The sequence below is a fragment of the Simochromis diagramma genome, unplaced genomic scaffold (genome assembly GCF_900408965.1).
Source record: "Simochromis diagramma unplaced genomic scaffold, fSimDia1.1 OVJJ01000603.1, whole genome shotgun sequence".
Lineage (NCBI taxonomy): Eukaryota > Metazoa > Chordata > Actinopteri > Cichliformes > Cichlidae > Simochromis > Simochromis diagramma.
Genome location: NW_024387414.1, coordinates 24,030,138 through 24,053,558, shown reverse-complemented (window position 1 = coordinate 24,053,558; position 23,421 = coordinate 24,030,138). Strand labels below are relative to the sequence as shown.

Below are 23,421 nucleotides of genomic sequence, written 5' to 3'. Positions count from 1 at the left end.
GGATGTCTGAAAGAACCTCTTGTCTACATTGTATAAAGCAGTTTTCTGTCTCGGCCTTTTTGAGTTGCATCTGATTGATGTGTAAAATTGGACTGTTTTTGCTCCCATATATTCCTGAGGCGGGAGATCTGAGTGGGTTTCGTTTTTCCTCGCCTCCCGAGGCACACAAAGCGTTTCATGTTCTTGTGGGTTGGAGTCAAACGGAGTACTACACATGAAGGCGAACACTGCAGGTTGCGATAGATTGATCTTCTCCTTTTTGCTTGTTTTCTGTCTTGTGTGTATTTTTTCTCTCTCGTGCGTCTGTGTGTGTTGTAGCGAGCGCAAAGCTTGCTGTCTGTGATGAATTGCTACAGCACTGGAGACAAATTTGGACGTCGAGGGGCGTTGGTTTTGCTCAGAAACTGTAGCTGCCTCTACGCTCTGCGTAATGATGAAGAACTAGGCACATATCAGCCAGAGGAGTGCAACCGCTGTAAATGAAAAGCACAACAAACGCACACATTGGAGCAGAAAGACAAGGAAGTGGGCCATTATACATCTACTCTGTGCGTGTGTTTGTAGTCACAGCTTGGTGAAGGGCTTTGGTACAACCATAGCCAACTACCACTGGGATCTTCTGTCCTCAATACAAAACCCTGAGCCTATTGGCACTTTTTTAGGTTAGTTTTAAGTATAATAAGAAAATTTCAGTTTGTAGGCCCCGAGGTGGTTACAGGTAATCTCTCGTGAAAGTGTTTCAGATGGAAAAAGAAGCACAAAACCTTGTAGGCATGTTAGATGTGGTTAAACATTGAATACAGTCTCAGCAATCATTAACAGTTCTTAAATCTTTTTTCACATTTATATAAAGCAGTTTGTGTGAAAAATGACTTTCTCTAAGAGAGAAAGAAGGAAGGAGCTGCAGGTTTATCAGTTCTAGTCAGTTTTAAATTTTAATTATGTATTCTGTTACAGTCTATAAAGCTGGCTAGTCTCAGAGCAGCAGAGCGGATCAATCACTGTGTGGTCGGCAGAAACACTTGCTTGCTATATGATTTTCTTGTGCCATTTTTTTTTTTTTTTTTTTTTTTTAAAAGAAGTATTATTTTGTATATCCTTTGAGACACCCTCAACTTACTAAAGGTCAGTATATTGGAGCTTGCAGATCAGTTCTTGTTCTTCACTAAAGTTAGTTGACTCTCAAATGGTATCTCACAATTCCTTTTTCCTAGGCTACAGTTTTAAGCATAACCAAGATGTTTCTTGCAGATATTCTTTCTACTTAATACTGCAATCCAAAATAACCGTGGGGAGAGTTAATCAATGTGATCAATGCAGAAGGTGGTTGATAAGACATACTGTTGATTGACTGGAATATAATAATGAATACAAAAATAGAAAAAAGATTTGTAACTCTATATGGAATTCAAAACTGGTGTCTGACATTTCAATAGCAACTGTTAGACCAGGGGTCGGCAACCTGCAGCTCTTGAGTCTTTATAGTGCGGCACTGCGTGGTTTGGGAAAATAAATTAGAAGTATTTAGCTGAAATGTAATTTATTTATGTTAGTTCTTTTTTAACTTGTAGTTCTAAATTGGAAGATTATTGCGATATTGACATATAAAAATAAAATTATATTCTATTATTTTTTTTCATCGCTCAAAATATGCGTCACACTCACGGAAGCCGGTGTACCCGCCGAAACGGCGTGCATTTATCGAGACTTTCAACCCCAGGTAGGCCAATTATGGATCTTCGGATCCACATTATGTCAGCAGCTGTTCTCCACCGTGGACTATGTTAAAAACAAAGACCGCTCACACCTCACAGACGACAGCTTACATCCCTGCGTAAAGATGAAGTGACTTCGTACAGACGCTGTGCGCAGAGGTTCAAGAGCAGAGGTCCCATTGTAAACATACCATAGCAGACCCGACGATGTTTGCATGAACATACTTTTCAGCACCTCTTTATAGGCCACTTTTCACACATGGTTGCTGTACGCATACAGCCGGCTGTAGCTTTTCAGCTCACAGCACGACACATACCAACACAACAACACAGATAGCACAGAGGTTAAGGCGGCGAGGCGTGATTGCGGGTGCCGCTCAGGTGCGTCCGCCTCCCCTGCAGCGGCGCTGCAGACCACGCCCCGCCACACACATTAACCAGGTAAAATACAAATTTAGGCAGAATTTTGCAAATATCTATTTTTCTTTTTTTTTTTTCTTTTCTTTTTTTTTTAAGCAGCATAGTGCTTTTTTCCCCCAATTATTATTCTTTTTTAAAAGTCAGATCAAGGCTTCAAAAGCCCAAAGGCGATATAAAGGTGGCGGCTCACAACAGTTTTTGTTTGCTACATGGATCATTTTAGTTCAGCTGGGTGTCTTTCCTTTTGTTATATTTCTTTGAGTTCAAAATGTGTTAATTACATAAATAAAATGTAATTTTCTCTGTAGCACTTCATGAATTTCACAAGCAACACACCTTAGTTGTTCACACAAAGCATAAAGGTAAAAAAACAATATATACAGTGTTATCTTAATTTTAGATGTCAAAAAGTATTTGCGGCTCCCAGTGTTTTCTTTTGCGTGGAAACCGGGTCCAAATGGCTCTTTGGGTGTTAAAGGTTGCTGACCCCTGTGTTAGACCCACCCAAAAAAGAGTTATAGTTGATGGGTCGTATTTGATTGGTCTAGCTAATAAACTTAAAGTTAAATGCACCTGAGTGCATCAATTATTACAATAATTAGGTTACATGCTACTGTTCTGGACTGTAATGCTGTCGCCAACATATGCACAAATGGGATTACTGTACCCATATGTGCTTTAATATGAATATTAAATATTTCATATCATTGTAGAATGCCAGGACCTTTAGACCAATAAAGGTCCAAGTAGAGTTGCAGAGTCCCAGTTGCAGTCATAGAATTTGATTTTATTTTCTTTCTCCTCTGGTGTGTGTTATTTTTCCACGGGGAATGAGGCGAAATGAAGGAGTGAGAAAAATACACAGAACCTTAATCAAAGCAAAGTCCTCCTACCTTTCACTAAATCAGTGGTGGGACTCAGTAGTCACACCTTGGTTGATGGTACATCTTGGCCAAGCTATGAAGTAGCTTATGAAAAAAAGCTGTACCAACTTTTCTAGGGCATTGCACTCTGTTAAGTTGACTAAACACGGCTTATTTTCATTTGAAATGTAAAAATATTTTTAAAAAAATGTCATATGATTGTCAAAGTTATGCAACCCTGTGGTCAGTGAACTTCACTGAATAGGCCAGCGTTATTGTTTGCATGTCACAATAGAATTAAGAAAAGCAATTAAAAAGCTTTTTGTAACCTGACTTGCTATGTTGCATTTTATAAATATGATGCAATATGGTGTTTGTTAAGTACATCCAGTAAGTTAATATTTAAGTTAACCTTTGGTTAGTGCTTAACTTATACAGAGAAACAGCTGATGGATAAACAGTGCCACTCAGTAATTAATTATTAAAAAATGACTTGGATATAGAAAACCACATACTTTATGTCTGATTGTACGTAGAGGAAAATAACGTGACCTGAACTAAGGGAGAAAAGCTTTTCATATTTGCAAGGAAGCTTGACAAAACAATTAAAATTTTATAGGCAACACACACCACAGCATTTAAAAGAAAACACCCCCACACACATTAGCATGGCAAACACAGTGTATTTTGTCCTTTTACGTGCCCATATAGTATACCTGGCTGTTGGCTGTTTTTCTTTCTATTTTCAACGCATATTACTGGTCAGGTCTATCATTTCCCTCAGGTGTCAGGGCCAGGTTTTCAGTTCCACCAACCAAAAACACCATGATTTAAATGTCAAAGTATTTCCCTTTCAACACATTATCAGCATTCTGGTAGTTTCTCTGCTACTACAAAGCAAGGATTCGATCTTTTAAGTCAAAAAAATAATTAAATACTCTGAAACACGATGTTCACAACTTTGATGTATTTCAGTTTCATAACATTCTGTTCATTCCCTTATACTCTTGAACCACTTCTTATTTCTTTTATTTTGCTAGTGATTTACTGAATCTCCAGACATGCATGGAGCAGTATATAAGGCAAAACAGCTTTCTTGTCATCTCTTTAAGTAGCCTTCAGGTATAGTTCTCCGGGCTTCTTGAAGAACATTCAAAACTCTTCTTTGGGTGTTGGCTGCCTTTTGTTCTGTTCTCTGATGATCCCACGCTGCTTACATTGGCAGTGTGCTTGGGATCATTGTCGTGTTAACAAATTGAGTTGTTGCCAATCAGGTGCTGGTAATGCATCGTGGATCATAGCTGATGGTACTTTTCTCCATTTGTGATTAATTAATTTTGACAAGGTTCCTAACACTATTGGTTGAACTCCATGCCCAAACCATGACAGAGCCTCCATAACATGGCTACAGACACTCAGTGTTTTTCCTGTCTCCTGACTTTCTGAGTACATATTGATGACGATTTGATACAAATATTTTACTTTGTGCAGACCAGTTCTTGTGTAATTTGGCATTCCTCAACGTTTTCATCCCGTTTCCCTTAAAAATGGCGTATTATCAGCCAACAGTTCACTGAAACTGTTGATGAACAGTAGATGCATCAACTAAAGGGCACAAAGATGGAAACAAATGATGTGTTTTAGTGACAGGCTGCTAGTAACAAAGTGCCTAAAGATGCAGTTTAATGCATGTAGACACAACACTGGTTCATCCTTTGTGTTGGCTACCTTTTTTGTGCTTGAATGATTCATAGATCAGTGTTAAGTAGTTCAATACACACACACACACACACACACACACACACACACACACACACACACACACACACACACACAAAAAACATTCCTCTAAAGATGGTCCGCTACAAGGACTGGACTGATAGTGAGTGAGCCAATTCCAAAAGAAATTTTGAAATATCTTCTGAAAGGCTTTTGTTTAAGACCACTTTAAAAATTACATGAAATTCTGGCTCCTTCGAATCAAAATATAAAGCGATAAAAGGTGGTTTAACACATTTGCACAATACTGTGTGTCCCGTACTTCACTGCTGTAAAAATGCTGTAAAATTTATTTTTTGATAGATTTATTGTCAATACTACTTCCCTTACTAAATCATCAGGATTTGCATTCATGTGGGTGGCTGTTTATAAGAACTTGCTGACTTACAGTATGCAGGACTTGGACCTAGATTCTTCATATATTGGACATATAACTTTATAGTAGGCATAATGTAATGTGTATGTACTCTAAATTGACACAGTCAGTATGGGCAAACTAAACAAAATTACACGTTATAGAATTTAGTTTCTTCCCCTCTTACATTTCTTCTAAAATCCCTCTTTTTTTTTTTTTTTTTTTTTTTTTGTGTGTGGCTTTTTTAGAGAATGATGAGACAGGTGTGATGGATAGTTTGCTGGAAGCCCTACAGTCAGGAGCTGCATTCAGAGACCGCAGGAAGAGAGCGCCAAGACCCAGAGGTGAGTCTAATATCCCACATTTATACAGGACGACCCACACACACAGAAACCAAGTACACACACTGTCTGGCAAAACACTGATGGAATTCCAATCAGATGTTTAAATAATGACTTCTAGCTCTAACCTGTCACCTTCATGCATTTATATTTTTTCTTATTTTGTTTTTAAAAGTTGAGCAAATTGAATGCATCCTCAGGTTCTTATGTTTTAGCTTCATTTTCTCTCATTCTCAGTAAATTGCAAAATACACTGGTTTGTTGTTTGTACACATTCTTGCCAGCAGCACAGCGCCAGAGAGTCTTCAGCTGACACAATTCCTACAACTGTTTGATGTGTGGATCTTGTTTTTTCCCCCCTCTGGGTTTCTTAATTCCAAACGAAAGATGTTAAAAATTAAATGTAAATCCAAGATGTGATTTGAACGCGTTTGGAAATGATTGGTGACTAAACATTGACACTAGCACCTTAAACTTATTAGCTGTACCTCGAAAAACATTATTTCTTGCTAATGAACTTCACTTCACAGCTGTTCATCACTGGGCCAATGCCGTCACATCATCGTTCTAATCCCACTTAGTACTGTACATGTTGGCATTATTTGTCCGCTGCCCTCCTTACAGATAACCACCACCAGACGATCAGCCCCAGCTCCTTCCGCCAGGTCCTCAGGCCTGTTAACTATGGTAAAAACACAAGATAAAAAAAAACTGTTAAAGCCTAAAGCACGTTCAGCGCTATCTTTCATCTGCTCTTGGAAATCAGCCTTAAACTGCTCTTGCATGTGTTATATTGTAAATTCATATATGTCCTGCCTTTTTGTGTGTTAAGTCACCTTGTTATTTGTTCCTTTAGCTTTTTGTGACCTTGCGTGTTCTTTCTGCAATTATGCAAGACTATTGGTAAAGCAATTTGAGTCGGTGCTATGTGTGGATGTTAAGAAAGTTAGGATTGAAATTCTCTGAAAGTAGTGTGTGGGCTGTTCTGGTGGCTCAGTTTGATAAGGCTCCTAAATTGTGTAGTAAGTGAAGCATTTTGAATGCAGTGTTTTTGTAGTAGCCGGGTTCTTTCACATTCTTTAAATCCAGGAGAGAATAACATTTTTCTTTGGAATTTATCAAGTCTGACCTATGGACTGTGTGTTTCTGAAGAGTGCTGAGGCATACAGATAAAGTGCTATGATACACATTGGATATAAGCCACTTGTAGCCTAGATTGCTTCAGGTATTTAATATTCATCATCGTCATTTAGTACGTTCATATTATTGTTTTAATGTTAAGACATCTATCTGTATGATGTCCTTAGAATGGCGATTGGATTGGCTACTAATTATGCTAAATTCAGTTATCCTATATTACTCATACTTGTGAACAGATATTGTGCGTTTAGCTGTAAACAACAGCTTTCTTTTGTCAAAGGTTCTGCAATCATCACCGAAGCACTTAAAAATTTATTCTGTAACCCTATTACCTCTTATTATTTGTAATTGGAATCCCAGTCGGCCAAGTGCAGGCACACATGAATAAAATTATTCACGCTCAATCCACCCACATCATTGATGGCAATGATAAAGGGCCTGGCTCTGTTGTTCTGCTACAGCTTATCTGAAATTAGATTGGAAAGGGATGAGGGGGAGGGATATATATAGGGTGGGAGGAAAGAGACAGATGTGGCTGTAACATAAGAAATGGAGAGAAATGGCGTGAGATAGAGCCACTTGGTAAGGGTGAAAGTTAGGAATAATGTGAGAGAGAGAAATGGACTCAGTGCAGTGTGTGTGTGTGTGTGTGTGTGTGTGTGTGTGTGTGTGTGTGTGTGTGAGTGAGTGAGTGAGAGAGAGAGAGTGCGAGTGAGTGAGCGAGCCAGTAACTCTAAGAGGGAACAAGCCAAAGCTTTGTACTATTAGCAGGGGATTAGAGTAAATAATAACAGTGTGAACTGTAAAGGAGCTGCTGCTCAGTGTCCATGTGGTGCAAAAGACCCCATGGGGTGTGGTGCAGGTAAGAAGTTGCTGGAAGGTTGCTGACCCAGCTGCCCCCTACTGGCAGCTTCAGACATGGCGTGTTGATTAATAATGCTCAAGGCTTTAGCCTGTCACTGCAGGCATCATACTCACTGCCAGCCTCCCAGAGCAAACACAGCTAATTACTTTTCTCTGCCCAGCCCCAGCACCAGCTCAGCCCTCTCAGTGCCCATTCATCTTAATTTCCCCCTCTCTGCCATCTGCCTCCTAAATAACACTCCTCCTCATTTCCCTACCATCCCATATCCCCGCTGTCTTCTTCTATACACTCATGGCCATGCAATGGCCCTCCCCATACATAATTGCCTGTTATTGGTATGGAGTGTCTCCACTGCTCCTGCCTCACCCCTTCTTTCCCATTTCCCTTCTCTCCTTTACTCCTACAGAGATCCAGGCCTTAATTGCCCAGAGTTTAGTCGTTGGAGTGAGTGAAACCCACAGGATGCTCTCTGTTTATTTGGGAGGTGATGAAGTTTAGTCGGCGGCACAAGCACTTAAACAGCTGCTTTCACTTTCACACCACGCTACCACCTCCTTTTCCCACTGTTTTAAATACCCTTTAATAATTGATCTCAGGGGTCTTGCTTCACTCCACTGGAGCAGCAAAGAGAATTAAAACAGAAACATCTGCGCCAGAAGATACTGTAATTAGTGGTAAAGGAGAGAGATTTGAATGGTCAATCTGAACATGCATGGTGCCATTAAGTTTTTGCACCAAGGGAGTCTCGAGTACACCACTCTGTTGTCGGTGCCAAACAAATCAGATGGCAGATTTTTAGAGTGCTGCCTATCACAGTGTGATGAGACTGTGGAGTAGTTTGATAATGGTTATAGTGCTTTGTAGTCATGATGAGTTTGATTGCCACGGAATAGAAAACAGGATTAGAAGATGGTTTGCAGTCTCCTACACTGTTTGTTGCACACAAATGAATGCAGTCTCTCTCTTTTTATCCCTTTCCCCTTCGCTTTCATGCACTCTTTGATTTGAGGTTGGGCCCCAGTTTGAGTCCCTTAATTTTCCTCAGCATCCTCTGTCTCTCACATCTTGTCTCCTGGTCTACCCCTAAATTGGCTCAGCACACTTTAACATGAGCCAGCAGCTAAGGTGTTTAGCTAGGTCTGCAGTCTCCCCGAGCACACGTACACACATAGACATAAAAGTACACAGAAACACCAGCAGACTTTAGGAGATGAAGGTAAGCAGGCTTTACGATGGCTGTGGCCTGGGTTAGGATAAGGCTCTGGGGCTCTGGGGCTCCTCAACACTCTAAATTGGATTGGGCTCCACAGAATGATGGATCGATGGTGGTTAGCCACACAGGTGTAAGATACTTATTGAATCTATAAAGCAGCCATAGCTTTTTAACTGTGTCCTTCTGAAAACATCTCTCCAGGCGCTCTCTGGTCATTTCTGGCTTCTTTGCAAGATCTCATCACAGCCTTGCTGACTCCCAAGCTGGCGTGTGCATGTACATATCTAGGGAAATCACACAGCTGCATGTTTAATGGTCGTGTTTGACAGAAAGACAGAGAAAAGGAAAACACAGAGAGTGTGCAACACAGCATAAGCCAGAGGTGCATTGTGTAATGCCCTTGTCTTGGATGATCTATTATGGAAAGTGTGGGGTGGAATGGGATCTATGAAGGAGTAAATGTCTTTGTCTTTAAGAGCAATTACTTTAGATGTCTTTAGTGACACCCGACCTAACAATTATCATGTGTGATATAGCTCTGAACTAGAGCTTGAAATTGATGTAAAGGTCACTTCACAAAGTCACTTAGCCCTTTTACCAAGTTTTTTTCCTTCTTACTTGCAGTTGAAAGCATTAATGCTTAAAAGTAAGCCTCTAGTTATTGGAGATCTTCTGTCCTATGTGTTTGACGAGTCAACTTTATGACCCTTTTTGCTGAATTTATTTCTGTGTAATGTCAGATACTTGGTTCGTGCAGGCGGCTATTCAGTGCTGATTTTAAATGGCTTGGGTATAGGTGCAAGTGGTAGTGGAAGATGACTAATCGACTTAATTTGAGACTCAACCCACGCTGTCTTTGAGAGGTTGTTCTGAAGAAAATCATTACGATGAAACTGGGGTGAGTGTGCAGTTAAAATGGAAGTTAAAGTACAATAAAATAGAAAGTTTGTTTCCACCCGACTCTGTGTGTTCTCGTGTGCTCACATGTGGGTGAAAAGCTAGCATTGCTGGAGCTTCCTGGGGCTGGATACTCAAGTGGAATCTGCCGTTAGATGCTCGTCTTTTTTGATTGGGCCACTTATAGACTATGATATGTGGATTCCACTGCAGGATGACTGTATCCTGCAGATTGCATATGTGCTTTTTCAATCCTTTTCATATTCTTGTTCTTTCAAGAAAAATGTGTGAAAGCTACCAGTCCCTCAAAACTTCCTAAGTCTCATCTTTAAGTTTTCTTTTATTTCTTCTTTGCCTTACCGCTTTTCTCCAGACATGGCATAAGCAGAAAAAAAGGGATTATTAAACATTTCAGTGAACTCGAGACAAAAAAAAAAGAGCAGCACAGCCTCTCTCCTTACTAGATCTATTTCAATTGATGCAACACGTCATTGTTTTAAAAGTGTAACTGTAAAAGTTGCTGATTTATCCACATTTGGTCATCATATATCATCCACACATCACATGCGGCCCACGCGCTTTTCATTAAAGTGACAGATTATTGTCAAGAAGCTTCTCAGCCGGAACAATGTTCACTTTCACACACACGTACTCATGCATACATGCATAAAAACTGTCAGCTTTTACCCTGTATTTTAATCATGTGCACGGAGAAGGTTAAAGGCCATTCTGGGGTTGCACTGTTAGCCGTGTCTAAGGCTTGGACAGGTGTACTGCTCTCTGTAGTCATGTCCACAGTCATCTGGCCACTTGGAGTCACAATGTGTCTCTTATCGCCACACTTGATTGGTGCTTTAGATGTTTAACTGTTCTTGTCGACAAAGGTATATCCAGATGGGAAAATGTACCTTGACCTGCCTTTGCCTGTCTGTCTGAAGTGCTGCACTTGGTGTGTGTGCATGTGCATGTCTGAGCCGGTGCACACATTCATTGAACAGATGGAGCAAGAGGGCACCTTAACAAAGTGGCTGTTGTAATTAGGTCTAGCCTTTGCGGTGCGACTTGTGGAATAGTAATTGAGGGTTGTAGAGAGCCCAAAAGGAAGCGATTTCATTTTTTTATCCAGACTTTGATGAGAATAATAGAATCTTTTGCAACAATGCCCCTCCACATGCTTACATTTGCACTCATTCACACATGTAAGCAGCCTGTGTCAATACAGTCTGATCTGCTGGCCACAGGATTTCTTCTTGATCTGCTGGCGATTAATTGCCACATACACGTAGTGGTCTAAAGATTTAACCAGCAATGTCCATGCACAATCCATCTTCCCTTAATTTGAAGGCCAGAAGCGGCATCTACCTAGTGTCTGTCTTAGGGCAACTGTATGGCATTTATTTGCAAATGCACCATGTTCCCCATGTGTAATACAGGCAGTAATTAAGATTATGTGACATGTCACACTCGATGTAATCATGATGCTGTTTACTTCTTGTACTGCCTTAAAGGCAAGGACATAGGTAATAAAAATGGCTTTTAATGGCTCCCACATGGGCTGCTGCTTCCTGGATATGCAGAGGTGTTTTTTATTGGAAAGGGTTTTTTGTTTTTTTTGGGCACACATCACTTTGTGTCAAAACTAATGACTGTTGTAATTGGACAACTTCTGCAAAAGTTACCAATTATTCATTAATGGCATGTATGAATTTCTAACATCCTTAGTTAGTGGTGTATTGAAAAAAAAGATTCTGACAAATTTTGGTGAGCGTTAATTTACATATGGGCGGCATACAGTGAATGTGTCATGTGCAACAGACTTAAACAGAAAGCATGAAGGTGCATTTGCAGAGAAATATGAATGCAAAAATGAAAACAACTGAGATTTATGAAAAAAAAATTAATTGCTGTATATGTGATTATTTCCATGCAAAGATGTGTTTGATTGGCCCGCCAGTTAAAGGAAGAGAGGTTACATGCGCTATGATCATTACAGTAAGAAATGGCAGTCCCTGTTATCTTATAGTCCTTTCCGGAATGTAAGAAGATGAGGAAGTGAATTAGTCTGGCCAGTGAGGTCACTGTAGACTGGACACACATGCTTCCACACACACACAAACGGAGCTCCACTGTTCAGTCCTAAATAGAAAACAGATGATAACGAACACCTCTGCACTCTGCTCCATGTCTCTGTGCTGTACATCCCACATTTTAGCCAAGTCCTAAGCCGATCAGGCTCCTCAGATATCCACTTTTAGCTGGATTATGAGGAAGCTTGGCTGTAATAAAGGCTGTGAATCGTGAAATAGAAAGTGGTGTTCAGCATGTCGAGCCAAGGACCCTAATCACTCAGCCCATTCACACCAGCTCAGACCCCAAACAGCAGGTGAAGCTTTTAATGTTGGATTCTTATTCAGCTGGCTTTTGAGCTTCTCCTGGTCTTTTTTCACATGCTGTCTCGTCTTCTGACTGCCTAGATACACATCTTATGTGTCAATGCACAAAGGTCTGCTGATTCATAAGCGGTTAGGTTTAAATACACACCTGAATTTTTTAAAATGTGACTCTTAGAACTGCTTTGATCTCTTTCAAATCTGTAGTATTTCATTGCTTTCTTCTTTCTTGCCGTCTTCATCTTCTTTGTTTCTCCTCTACATTCCTTTCTCTCATGAGCGTGTTATTTACATTGATTGAGAATAGGCTCTTACATACTGCTCTAGTTAATAATGCAGTGAGAAATGAAGTCATTTTCACCATGGCTTTGTGCTAATTAAATTTTACAGCAGTCTTATCGCCCCAGCCACACACATTCCTGGTCCTCCCACATTCACCAGTGCCAGCAGCCATATCACATAGCCGTCAGGAAGAGACCGAGCTAGGGAGATGATTATATGAACTTATGTTGTTATGGGAGGGAAATGAGCGTTATCGTCTCTTTATATCTATGCTTTCTACAAAGAGAGGTGCTTCAGTTCTGTCTCTGTAGTAATACCTTTGTTAAAGTAGTCTTAGAAGTGCTATATAAATACTTTTTCCACACACAGATTAACATTCTGCATCAGTCTTGTCTTTGCCTTTTTTTGTTTGTTTTTGGCTGCCTCTCATATTTTGTTTTTCAGTCTATCATTTGTAGCTGGTTACACTGTGAACCTTGGCAGGACAAACAACATTTGTTTGCATGTGTTTTGAATGTTGCTATCAAGCTTTCTTGACTCAAAGACAAGAATTTAGGCAGGCGTGATTAAAGATGATAAATTCTAGTACCCCTCTTGTAAAGACTCATGTCAATATCATTCTTTGGTCCACCAGACTCGCACAGAAAAAGTTACAGGTGATTCCAGTGCTTACTTTTTAAGCTTTGCTGATAAAATGAAAACATTATTCCAAACTGCATCATCTCTCTGCTCCTCTTTGTGGAAGTCGCTTGTGCTGCCACTCTGCCTGCTCTGTGTCTCCTCACTGATCCAGAAGCTCTAAGTGCAGCGACAGGAGTTTCCATGCCGACAGAACGGGAAGGCCAGCCCTCAGGCAGCAAGATCTGTTTGATGCTGGATCCTCCCCTCCCTTAGAGAGCAGAATTTGGGCTTTGCTTATCTACTTTATATATTGCCCTTTTATGTCCATATGCTGGCTCATTCACACATTAAAGTGCATGCAGTCACATGCATTCACTTGAACTCATACACAGTCGCACAAACACACAGACACATCCTCTTGTAGACACTCAGCCTTGAGGCACAGGGCCATGTATGTATCTCTGGCCTCTGGGCTAAAGAGCTTCATTATTCAGGCACTCGCTTTGATTAGCATCCTCGGGGGTACAAATTAGCAAACAAGCTCAAGTGTTCCTGTGAAGAAATACCCTCTGCGGACATAAGAACATTTCACAAGTATGTGATTTTCCCTGCCATTCAGATGATGACAGTTTCTCCTAGTGAGAATATTCTCTAAGCATGTATGGTTTTAAAGCTTTGTAGAAACCATACTATAATGAAACATTTGGAGCTTAATAACCTAATTCTCTCCCAGCCTGAACCAGTCTTTTCATTCCTCAAAAATTATTTATTTTAGTAGCACTCCTTTTGCTTTTAAAAGAAATATTCTTCTTAGTGTCTTGGAAAACAACCCCTAAGTGAAGAAAGGTGATGGTTGTGGTATGCAGGGCTCAACAGTATGAGTGTCACACTTGGCATTTGAGTCCAAAGAAGCCATATATGCAAGATGTAAAATATATTTAGGAACATGCACATGATTTAAAAGTGTTAAAATAATTCAGACGGGGCAGTCTCTGTCTTTCAGTGAAGAAAAAGTCTGATAGCACAAGAATGACACCTCTCTTGGGTATAGTTTGTTTCAAGCTGCAGCCTCTCTTCCCTCTGTCTGGGAAACACAGTGGACTGAACATGCGGCACAGCAGTCGACGTGAAGTGAAATATGCTGTCATCCCAGGCAGTAGGAAAATATACAGGCTACCTGCAGGAAAAATGTTGTGTTCAACACTGATAACAGTAGAACTAAGTGTTATGTATGTGCTTTGTATGTTCGTGTGTGAATGTATGACACATTACTTTTTATATGTGCACCGTGGCGTGAGTGGGTTTTTTTTCACCACCCCTGCGCCATTAATGTGCGCAGATGTAGCTCGTGCATGCGCATTGTCAGAGACTGTTTTTCATTCAGGTGAAAATTCCTAGAGCTGGTGTCTGCTCTATAATAACCATACTTGACATTTCTCTCTCCTCCAGCCTGTGGAGACTAACAGATGCTTTCCATTCCAGTTGAACCCATTAAGGCCTTCTCTTCTCTACTGCATCCACTGGCCTGTCCTTTGGCAGGGCCTTTCTGAATGTCAAAACTCACTGTTTAGCATCACAATAAAGCAGATACGGGGCGGAAGAGTAAAGGAATGGAAATAGCTGCTGGCTGGCAAAGGGCATGGACAAAAATATTTATTTTTAAGACTGACATTGCTCATTCAGTGTTGTGTAGCCTGGATATTTTTTATGTACTATATTTTTTTACGTTTATTTTGGACACCCAGTGACTGTAATATAAATCTGGCTTAACTGTCACTGTTGACTTTTATTGAACGAATGATTATACTGGTTACAGTTCTTTTCTTCATATTTCTAGTTGTTAGAAAAAGACTTACAATAGTGCATTTGGCATTCTTGACTTGAAAATCAAGAAAATGAGACTTTTTACCTGACCTCCTTCACTGTTAGTCTTAAAATGTGTTACTTTAATGTTAAAACATCAGTATTAAAATGCCTGAAAAGTTCATGTTTTTGACATATCATTTCCATCCAGTTTAACTAATGAAGTAAAAATTGCACGGGACAGTGAAACATATTTTATAAATCGGCCATATTAATTATCCTTAATTAATCACATTAGAGCCCTGTGGGAATATGGGTTCAAATTAAACAATAACAAATTCAACAGAGAATATGATTGACAGAATATAATGAATACTTTACAGATTTATATAATAATCTTTGGAAAAGTCATTGAAAGAATAATTGATGACTTTAAATCTTAATGCAAGTTTTGATTAAATAGAAAACATAATAATCATGCCCAGTAGACTTGATGATTGTTTTGGTTTTTAGGCCGTGGCATCTGTGGCTAGTTTTGATTTGTGCACAAACCTGATTATTTTTTCTTTACAGGGAGGTAATTAGCCTGGCTAGTTTGAATGGTAATTACAATGTCAACCAAAGAGGAAAGAGACCGTCTAAATGTATTTCACAGATAGTTCTGTGTTTGTCCACAAAGGCTGGCACGCGTTCACATACACACAGATTTTATTCAGCGTGCAGGAGCGTCTCCAGCCAAGCGGAATTATTTATAACAATTGTTTTGATACTGTATAACTTTACAATTGCAAACTAAAATAACAGAAAATTGCTCATTTTCTGCTAGTGCTTAAAACAGGCAGAGATGTTGGGGTATATTTGACTGCATCAGCTCTACTGTTGTATGCATCTCCTTATTCTCAATTTGAGGTCTGCTCGCACTGAAGTACAACATTGCAACAAACAGCAGAGCTTTCAAGAGAAACATTTGTTTGATTTTCTTCAAAAGAATAAATACAAACAGCATTCATGTTTCGCACATGTATAATCACTACAATATATTCATGATTGATAGTGTATAATGTAGCTGTACATTAATAAATGCTGATTACTGATTTATAAACATATGTGAAGCCTTATGTGTGGCGGTTCCAGCTATGTCCACTGGCAATAGACAAATGATAAATAATTGTGTAAGATATAATGCAATAAGAGAAGTTGTAACTCTTTACAATATCCTGTCCAGACACTTTCTTTCCAGTCTCAGTGTTACTAACTTGTACAGTTTTTGTATAATGCTTTTCAGTACTATTAAGGGGAAAGAAATGTATTATCACCTTGGTTTTGGTCCAGAGCAGGTAGATTAGTCATAGTGCGTTAATCATCCTCAGCACATAACCAAAACCAATTTAATATTACTGAACCAATGGCCGTGATACTCTGTTTTTTAAAAATTAACGTCAGCTCTAGTAATATTGCTCAAAGATCATTTTTAAGTGCTTATGTTTTGTTGACACATCTCATTCTGGTGAAATAACATTTCTGCGCCATGCTGTGCACAGGCCCATTTCTTTTCTAGAAGAGATCAAAAGGGCAGTTTGTCTCTTATTTTCTATTGAATTTATACACACTCTAAGAAGTGGGTTTTTTTTTTTTCGCCCTAATATTAAGTTTGGAGGTCATAGGTTCATAGATCATAGAAACAACCTCATGTTTAAAAATTTGGACTGTATTTGAAAATTAGCCAGTTGACTGTGGAAGTAGTCCAAATGCAGTAAATGTCATTGTCAGCTGTGGCATAATGTAGAGGTAAGAACACTGAGTTCTTGCTAAAAGGGATTCTTCTTGTTTGTTTGAGGAAGGGGGGAAAGCACAGAGTGAGCTGTTCTTATATGAAGTATTTGAGAATAAGACTGGCGTTTTCAGTTCTGAGTCTAAGACTAAACTATTGGAAACTTTAACAACCATTATTCAACTTACTAGCACACATAGACTTGACGTTGTCCCTGGATGACAGCTCTGCTTATTTCTGTGCTTTTTCCTGTATTACAGGGGAAAGTGTTAGACTGGCCAGCCTGCATGAGCTCAGTGTGAGTGTGAGAAGGTTAAAGAACAAGGCTTATCAATCTAACAAGGTTTTAGAAAGAGGCTGACTGCTTGCAAATCATCCATCAGCCTTGGCAGCGGGTTCAGTCTGAGCTCTGACAATGGAAGGTGTTTGGGCTACAGCAAGAGGGGACATGATTTATCAGGGAAGTGAGCGATTATGCGAAGCCTCTGCACATGAGAGACGGGCAGAACTAAAAAGATGATCTCATATCGTTTCATGAAACATGCAAAGAATAGTTCATGGGTGCTTGTGAAAAATAGCCACATGAAGACACTGTGGATAAATGAAGCGTAGGTCTGCCCGAGTTTGAATGGAGAACATTTCATGGGATTCAACTTCAAGTAGAACTTTTTCCCCCCTCTAAAGTAAATGCAGAACAGCCCGTGAGTGCTAAGAAACTCTTCCTGATGACTTACTGAGAATTTTGTATTAATTACTGTAATCATTGGCCTTCTAGCTTGTCACTCTGCCGTGGCATATTTAAAAACATCTTACTTTGAAAGAAATGACAAAATGTTGCACTTTTCCCCTTTTTAATGGATAATTATCTGTCTCAGGTGTTGGAGAAGGGAAAATGATGAGCACCAAAATAGATCACGGAAAGAGAAAAGTCTCTGATCTTCTCCTGGCACTGTAGTGGAATCAAATATGAAACGCTTAACGTTAAACCACGTCGCTTTTCATGTGCAAATTCGACTTCACACATTGACAGTTCACACTGGCTCAGTGGATGACTGGTTTGGATCTTACTTATGTCATCTTTTTTATTAAATATAAGTCATTATCTTTTGTCCCAGTTCCCAAGACTGTGAAGGAATCATACTTCGATGAAAGGGGGTAAAGAAGTTGACATCCACTTTAGTCTGCTTAAGTGATTCACTTTGAAGATTCAAACAGAGATAAATAAATATCAACAAACAATGATTACAGACCAACTCACCTCTCTTTTCAGCCTTTTCAAATTTTCAGAGGTGGTTGATAGACGCCTCGGGTATTTAGATGGAGAGCAAGAGAGACTTTGAGAGCTAAAATAAGAGGTGACTCTGCCTGTAGACTGTTTGTGTATGTAGAACAGATGGATTTCTTTATGGAATCCTTTTAACAGCTCTCACCCTGAGCTGTTTTTCTAGTTTCTCAAATGAGCATCGAGCAGCATTATAAATTTGAGCTTTTAACTCTACTGATTTTTATTTTTTATAAAGGCAGGGTAGGTGATTGTCCAAGTTTCATATTGTTGTGTTGCTCTGTGTATGCTAGTTACACTACACCCCATACTGTTCTATGCCAGGCCTAATCCCCATGCAAAGGCTCTTCAGATGGTTTTTGATGCTTAGAAATGTAGTGAAAAGCAAAAAAGGGAAACATTTTTTTAAGTGACACATAGAGAACACAAAGACGTTGCAGTGTGTTACAGAAGAGAGTGTTGGAAGTAGGTTCTCACAAATGTTTGTTGTTGCATTTTGCCTTATAAATATACCTTGATGTATAAGTGCTTAATGGCTGAAGCTCTGAGAGCCTGTCATTGATTTCATACTACGTTACAGCTGCAGATATTTTTCCTGGAGCTAAAAATATTTGATAATATCACATCAAGAATGCGGTCAAACCTCTTTTGCTCCCACTTAAATGGACAAAGAATATGTGTCAGAAAACTAATCTCACCGATTTTTTTTCCAAGGACTGATGAATGCCCGATATATAGTGTGTTCCCAACCTTAGACGCAGGCATCAAAGAGATAAATGGGGAAGCCTATCGAGTATTCTCAGCACTGTTATTGTCGTCAAGAATATACAATTGTCAATCACACCAATAGCAAATGACAGAAAAACAGTAGCGGGAGATTGTCTGATTGCTGGAGCAAATTTAATTTAAATAACAACAGTAAGCACAAGAACTAATTGAGCATTACACTTACTGTGCCAACAGTGTTTTGTTTCACCTAAAATACATTTCTTTCTCTTAATTTTGCATCTTAAGGGTCAAGATGTCAGTTTGATCAAATAGCACAAAATTCACTTTCACTGTATTGATGGAGCAGCACGAATCTTAGAGACGGATATCTTAAATCCAAGCAGATAGAAGTGAGACTGTCTGCATGGCTAGATACCACTAGAGGTAAAGGGGAAAATATGTCTTTGTGTAATTCGTGTGAAGTGACCCTTCAAGGTGAGTTAAAGCACAATTCCTCTGAGTAAAGCTGTCCAGACCTTATGGTTCTGTACTGCGTAGCTGACCAAAATGGAAAGTTTAAAAGAGAGTGGAATGGACAAGGATGCTGAGCTCAAAGTAAAAACAAAGGAAATAAACAATGTTAGAAGACAAGTGTCTAATTCTTTTTTTTTTCTTTTTTTTTTAATTGCTCTTCCCTCCTGCCTTTCTCTCGCTCTTGAATGATGAAATTGCCAATGATTTATTACAAATGTCAGCGACAGGCGCAGCAGACTGCTGTTTTGTCCCTGTCAGAGCCAAGTAGAGCCTGAGGTAGGCAGCTTTACTTATCAATCAACTGTTTTCTCCTCTCTTCTGCCACCACTCAGTTACAACCATGTTGGTCTTTGGGTTGCAGACTGGTAAGCTTTGTACTGAGTTCGTACAAGTGAAGAGACAGGAAGTGACACAAAACCTTTTTGTTGTTTAAAGGCAGTGCTTTTTTATCGCTAGTCCAGATTCTCCTGTTACCAAAGCCATCTAAAAACCTTGCTGTAAATGTTATCTACAGTTTAGTTGTGCAGAGGTGCAGAGTTGTGTATGAATTATATAAACAGAAGATCAGAACTTTCTTAGTTAGCTATAAGCTTCATGATTAGTAGATGGCAGATGGGTGACCTATGCTACCACTCACTATTACATATAGGCAGTCTTGTGAACCAAGTAGCTGTGATGCTACTGTGTTGATTATTTGAGGATTTGCAAGAAAGAACCGCCCTGGAGCTACTCTTAATTATCTAGCATTTCCAAAGCCTTTGACAGTGAATTTACAGACGATTTACTTTTTTTTTTCTACCTTCATAATTCATACCCTATTGTTAGTTTTTGATGAGGTCTTGCTGCTTAATTACAGTTGTATTTGAAAGGTCTTTGTTTAGCAAGAGCTAATTTGTTAGACTTTTTTTTTCTCAGATAGAAGACCGAGGGGTGAGGTTGATGTCATTTGCTGTCTGCCACCAAAGTAAAGCTTGCGGAGGAAAACAGTAGCTAATGACCTAAACCATGAAAAGCTGTGAACCATGAAAGACTGTCATCTTTGTTGGAAGAAGGAATAAACTTTTTCTACAATGCCATACAGATAAGTGACCTCAGGTGAATGTGGACTAAAAAGACTGGTGTTAATCTCACAGCCTGCTGTTGCAATTATTCGACAGATGGTGGAAAAATGACCAACTACTACCTATGAATGAAAATAATTAATTAGATAAACAGTTTTCCAATATTTACTTTCCTATTTCCTCTTATCTCCTAAATTGCTAACATCTTGGAGCCTGCTAAAGGGCAGGATCCAGTGCTTGTGAGTATAACATGACATATTGATATTTGCCATTATATTGGTGTTGGCATTTTTGATGCCCAATAAATGAGAATTTTAAAAAAGTGAAGAAGAGACAGAAGAAACACCCTTCAATCATGTTATGAATAATGACGTTTCATAACTTGTCCACCAGAGGGTGCTCTGCATTTGGCACCATGTGTTTGGGATGCCACAGACACAACAGCTGATTCAAGAGGTGTCGAATACACAGCTTGTTGTGACAGCAAAACAGGATTATTTTTAAACAGCATTGTCATACTCCAGTGGTTACACCATGTAGCATCATGTAAAGAAATCAATGATGTCTTTTCTATCGCATTTCCGTCATACTATTAAAAGCAGTAATTAACATTTTGACTTTTGCTTCACAACAGTATTTTTACATACATTTGCAGTGTTTAAAATAATCAGCTGCCAGTGTAACATTGAACTGTATGGCATAAAATGTGGACGATCATAATAGGCCGCCCTTAAAATTGAAAAAGGTAATCAGAATTGCTTTTTTCTTTTCCAGCAACCTAATAAACCTACCCAGGGCTCTGTTAGGTTATTCTGAGCTTCAGTATGTACTGTAAACAATGTAATCTATTTTGAATAGCATAACCTTTTACAGCAGGCTGCTCTGTAAGTTTGCTCTGCGTCCTCCTTTCTCAGCCAGCAATAGAGATTCTCTTAAAAGCAGATTAATTAGATAATGGTTTCTTTTTTCCCCAATTACTCCCCTTGCCTGTCATCAGCAGTTACTAGTTCTGTCAAGGTTGATTGTCCATTCTGCTGTACATTGTTAAGGCAAAACGGTGCCTTAGTGGCCTTGATTTAGCTTTTTGAACAACTGCAGTGGCTATGCAGTTTCCTTAAGCGATATTGTTAATTGTGCTTCTGTCTTTTGTTAACTCGTTGCTGTTATTTACCTTAGAAGACACACTTTACATGCTGATATTGTTACATTGTATGAATTATTGATTTGCAATATGGATTTAAGAAAAGCAAAAGATTTAAGTAGGCTCTTAAACGTCTGATCGCTGTGACTATTCATGTATATATGCTGCTGTGCATGCAGCTGAGGCTGTTTTGAACCATTGGAAATACGATTATTTATGTATCTTTTGTCTACACAAACACATCTGTCTACATATATATTGATTGAGTGACAATGTGTGGGCAGCAGTCTCTCATGGGAACTCATTAAATACAAAGGAAGTGAAAGTGCCACAGTGAAAAGATCTCAGATATTGTAGCATATATCATACATAAAAGAGGAATGTATCTTTCATATACCTCATGATGACAAATTGTGGATGAAATATCCAGATTGCATGCTGAACCGGTTCTAGCTTCAATTCCAGTTAAGTGCATAAGACAAGTAGTTTATTTCAATCTTATTTATTGAGAACAGGGTAAAAGGCAGTGCTTTTAGGCTTGAAGATAGAAACCACTGTACTCCTTTGCCTGATCACACCACTGAAATGTTCAGTCAACTTAATTCTTACCTCGAGAGAGTAATGTGATTGATTACTGCTAGGTGATCTGAGAATTCCTATATACTGTGTAACTGATAAGGCTGCAACCATGCTATGGTGCTTTTATAGGATCAGTTTCAGGTCATTTAGGGGTATTCTAAATATTTCTCCTTTTTTTTTTAGATATATTATCCTTTCTGCTAGTCGTGTACAGTAATGCAAAAGTTACCAGACAATTTTATGGTTGCAACAGTTGATTCATTCATTAAACCTGTGTTTAATGTGCTATCACTTCTAACACTGTTAAGCCTAATCCTAACAATATGTATCTGAAACACAGCTCAACCCTCACCAGCACATAGCTTTCAAAGTAAATGTGCTGTATCACATTTCACATTCATGAAGTGATGTCGATGTTGAGAACATGCACTTTTCTTTTTTCTTTTTTTCCCCCCCTTTTTGTGTTCTGGGACATTGAGAGGCAGTTGGTGGCGCTATAGAAATACTTACCAAAAATCAGTTGAAGCTGCACGTGAAGAAAAAGAACATTGTTTTATTATGGAAATACTTTATATAAATATTAGCAGTTCTTATCAAAAACACAGAACTTCAAGTGCTCATATTATGCACTTTTGTTTCCTCCCTTTTCTTTATTTTGAGTTTTAAAATGTATAAATCCCAAACTGAAGAAGCTAGTTATTCTGAATCTCAGATAGTTGCACTATGAAGCAAGATCAATGGTTTGTTAAGCCTAAAACTGGATTGGATATCAGTGGCAATGGGCTGATAAATTTGATTACATTTTGTGTTCTCTGTTTCGTTTTCCAGCAAATTGTCAGCAGTTTGGAGGAATCGCTACTACTCCAAGAGCTCTTGTTCTGTGTTTGGTGTTGTTATAACTTAACTGCAGACTGTGGTCAAAGTGAGGTGATGTGACTGAAGCGATTTGTTGTCTTGCTCGGTCACTCTTTGACTTTCACTCTCCTTACGCTGGTCAGAGAGCCGTCGTATAATGTAGAATTTATACCAACACAGGTTTGGTGAAACGTGAGTGTAACATTCATTGGGAAGCTTTTATCATATTTGTGGTAACGCACAATTTTTTTTTCATTAACTCACTTAAATAATATTTCACTTCAGCTGTCTCTTGTCAGCTTCACACGGGTGAAGTGTGACGATGTTTGACAGCGATGTGCAGCAGCCTAATGACTCTCACTTTGATCTGAGAAAAAAAAAATGAGATGAACTTTTTATCCTGAGCTTGTTTTAATTTATTATTCATTTCACTAATAAAAACCATCAGTTCAGTGAATCTTTGCATATTTCCGGATGTATGTATTCTTCCATTTTATTTTCCAAAGTTAGGAAAGCTGTTTAAATGAAGCCAGATATTGTCTTACATATAAGATAATGATTCTCAATCTCTTCCTCACGTTAAATATGTTTCAAATGTGCGGTCGAGCTGTGTTGTTGTTGTTTTTTTTTTTCTTTTAGCAGTTCTAAGAGAGGTTTGTCTTCTACACAAAGATTGATGAAGAGCTCTGACCAAGCAGAGCCTACTGGGCTATTGGGTAGGAGGTGATGAGAGCTAAAACGGAGCTTTTTATACAGCGAGTGAAAAGGGTACTGCAGCAGTGTACGGTACGAGAAGAATATTTTTT

General features: G+C 39.0%; 1 protein-coding gene across 7 annotated transcripts in view; it reads left to right on the top strand.

The window, feature by feature from the left end:
* The window catches only part of LOC120720942 (protein diaphanous homolog 3-like), a 183,743-nt gene that overhangs the window by 124,978 nt on the left and 35,344 nt on the right, over window positions 1-23,421 (top strand). For 6 of the 7 annotated variants that reach the window (XM_040010835.1, XM_040010834.1, XM_040010836.1 and 3 more), the window contains 2 exons: window positions 5,381-5,476; window positions 6,098-6,160. In XM_040010835.1, coding sequence (XP_039866769.1) covers window positions 5,381-5,476; window positions 6,098-6,160 — 159 coding nt within the window. The remainder of the gene's footprint in view (window positions 1-5,380; window positions 5,477-6,097; window positions 6,161-23,421) is intronic. The other variant, XM_040010839.1, reaches the window with a different exon arrangement.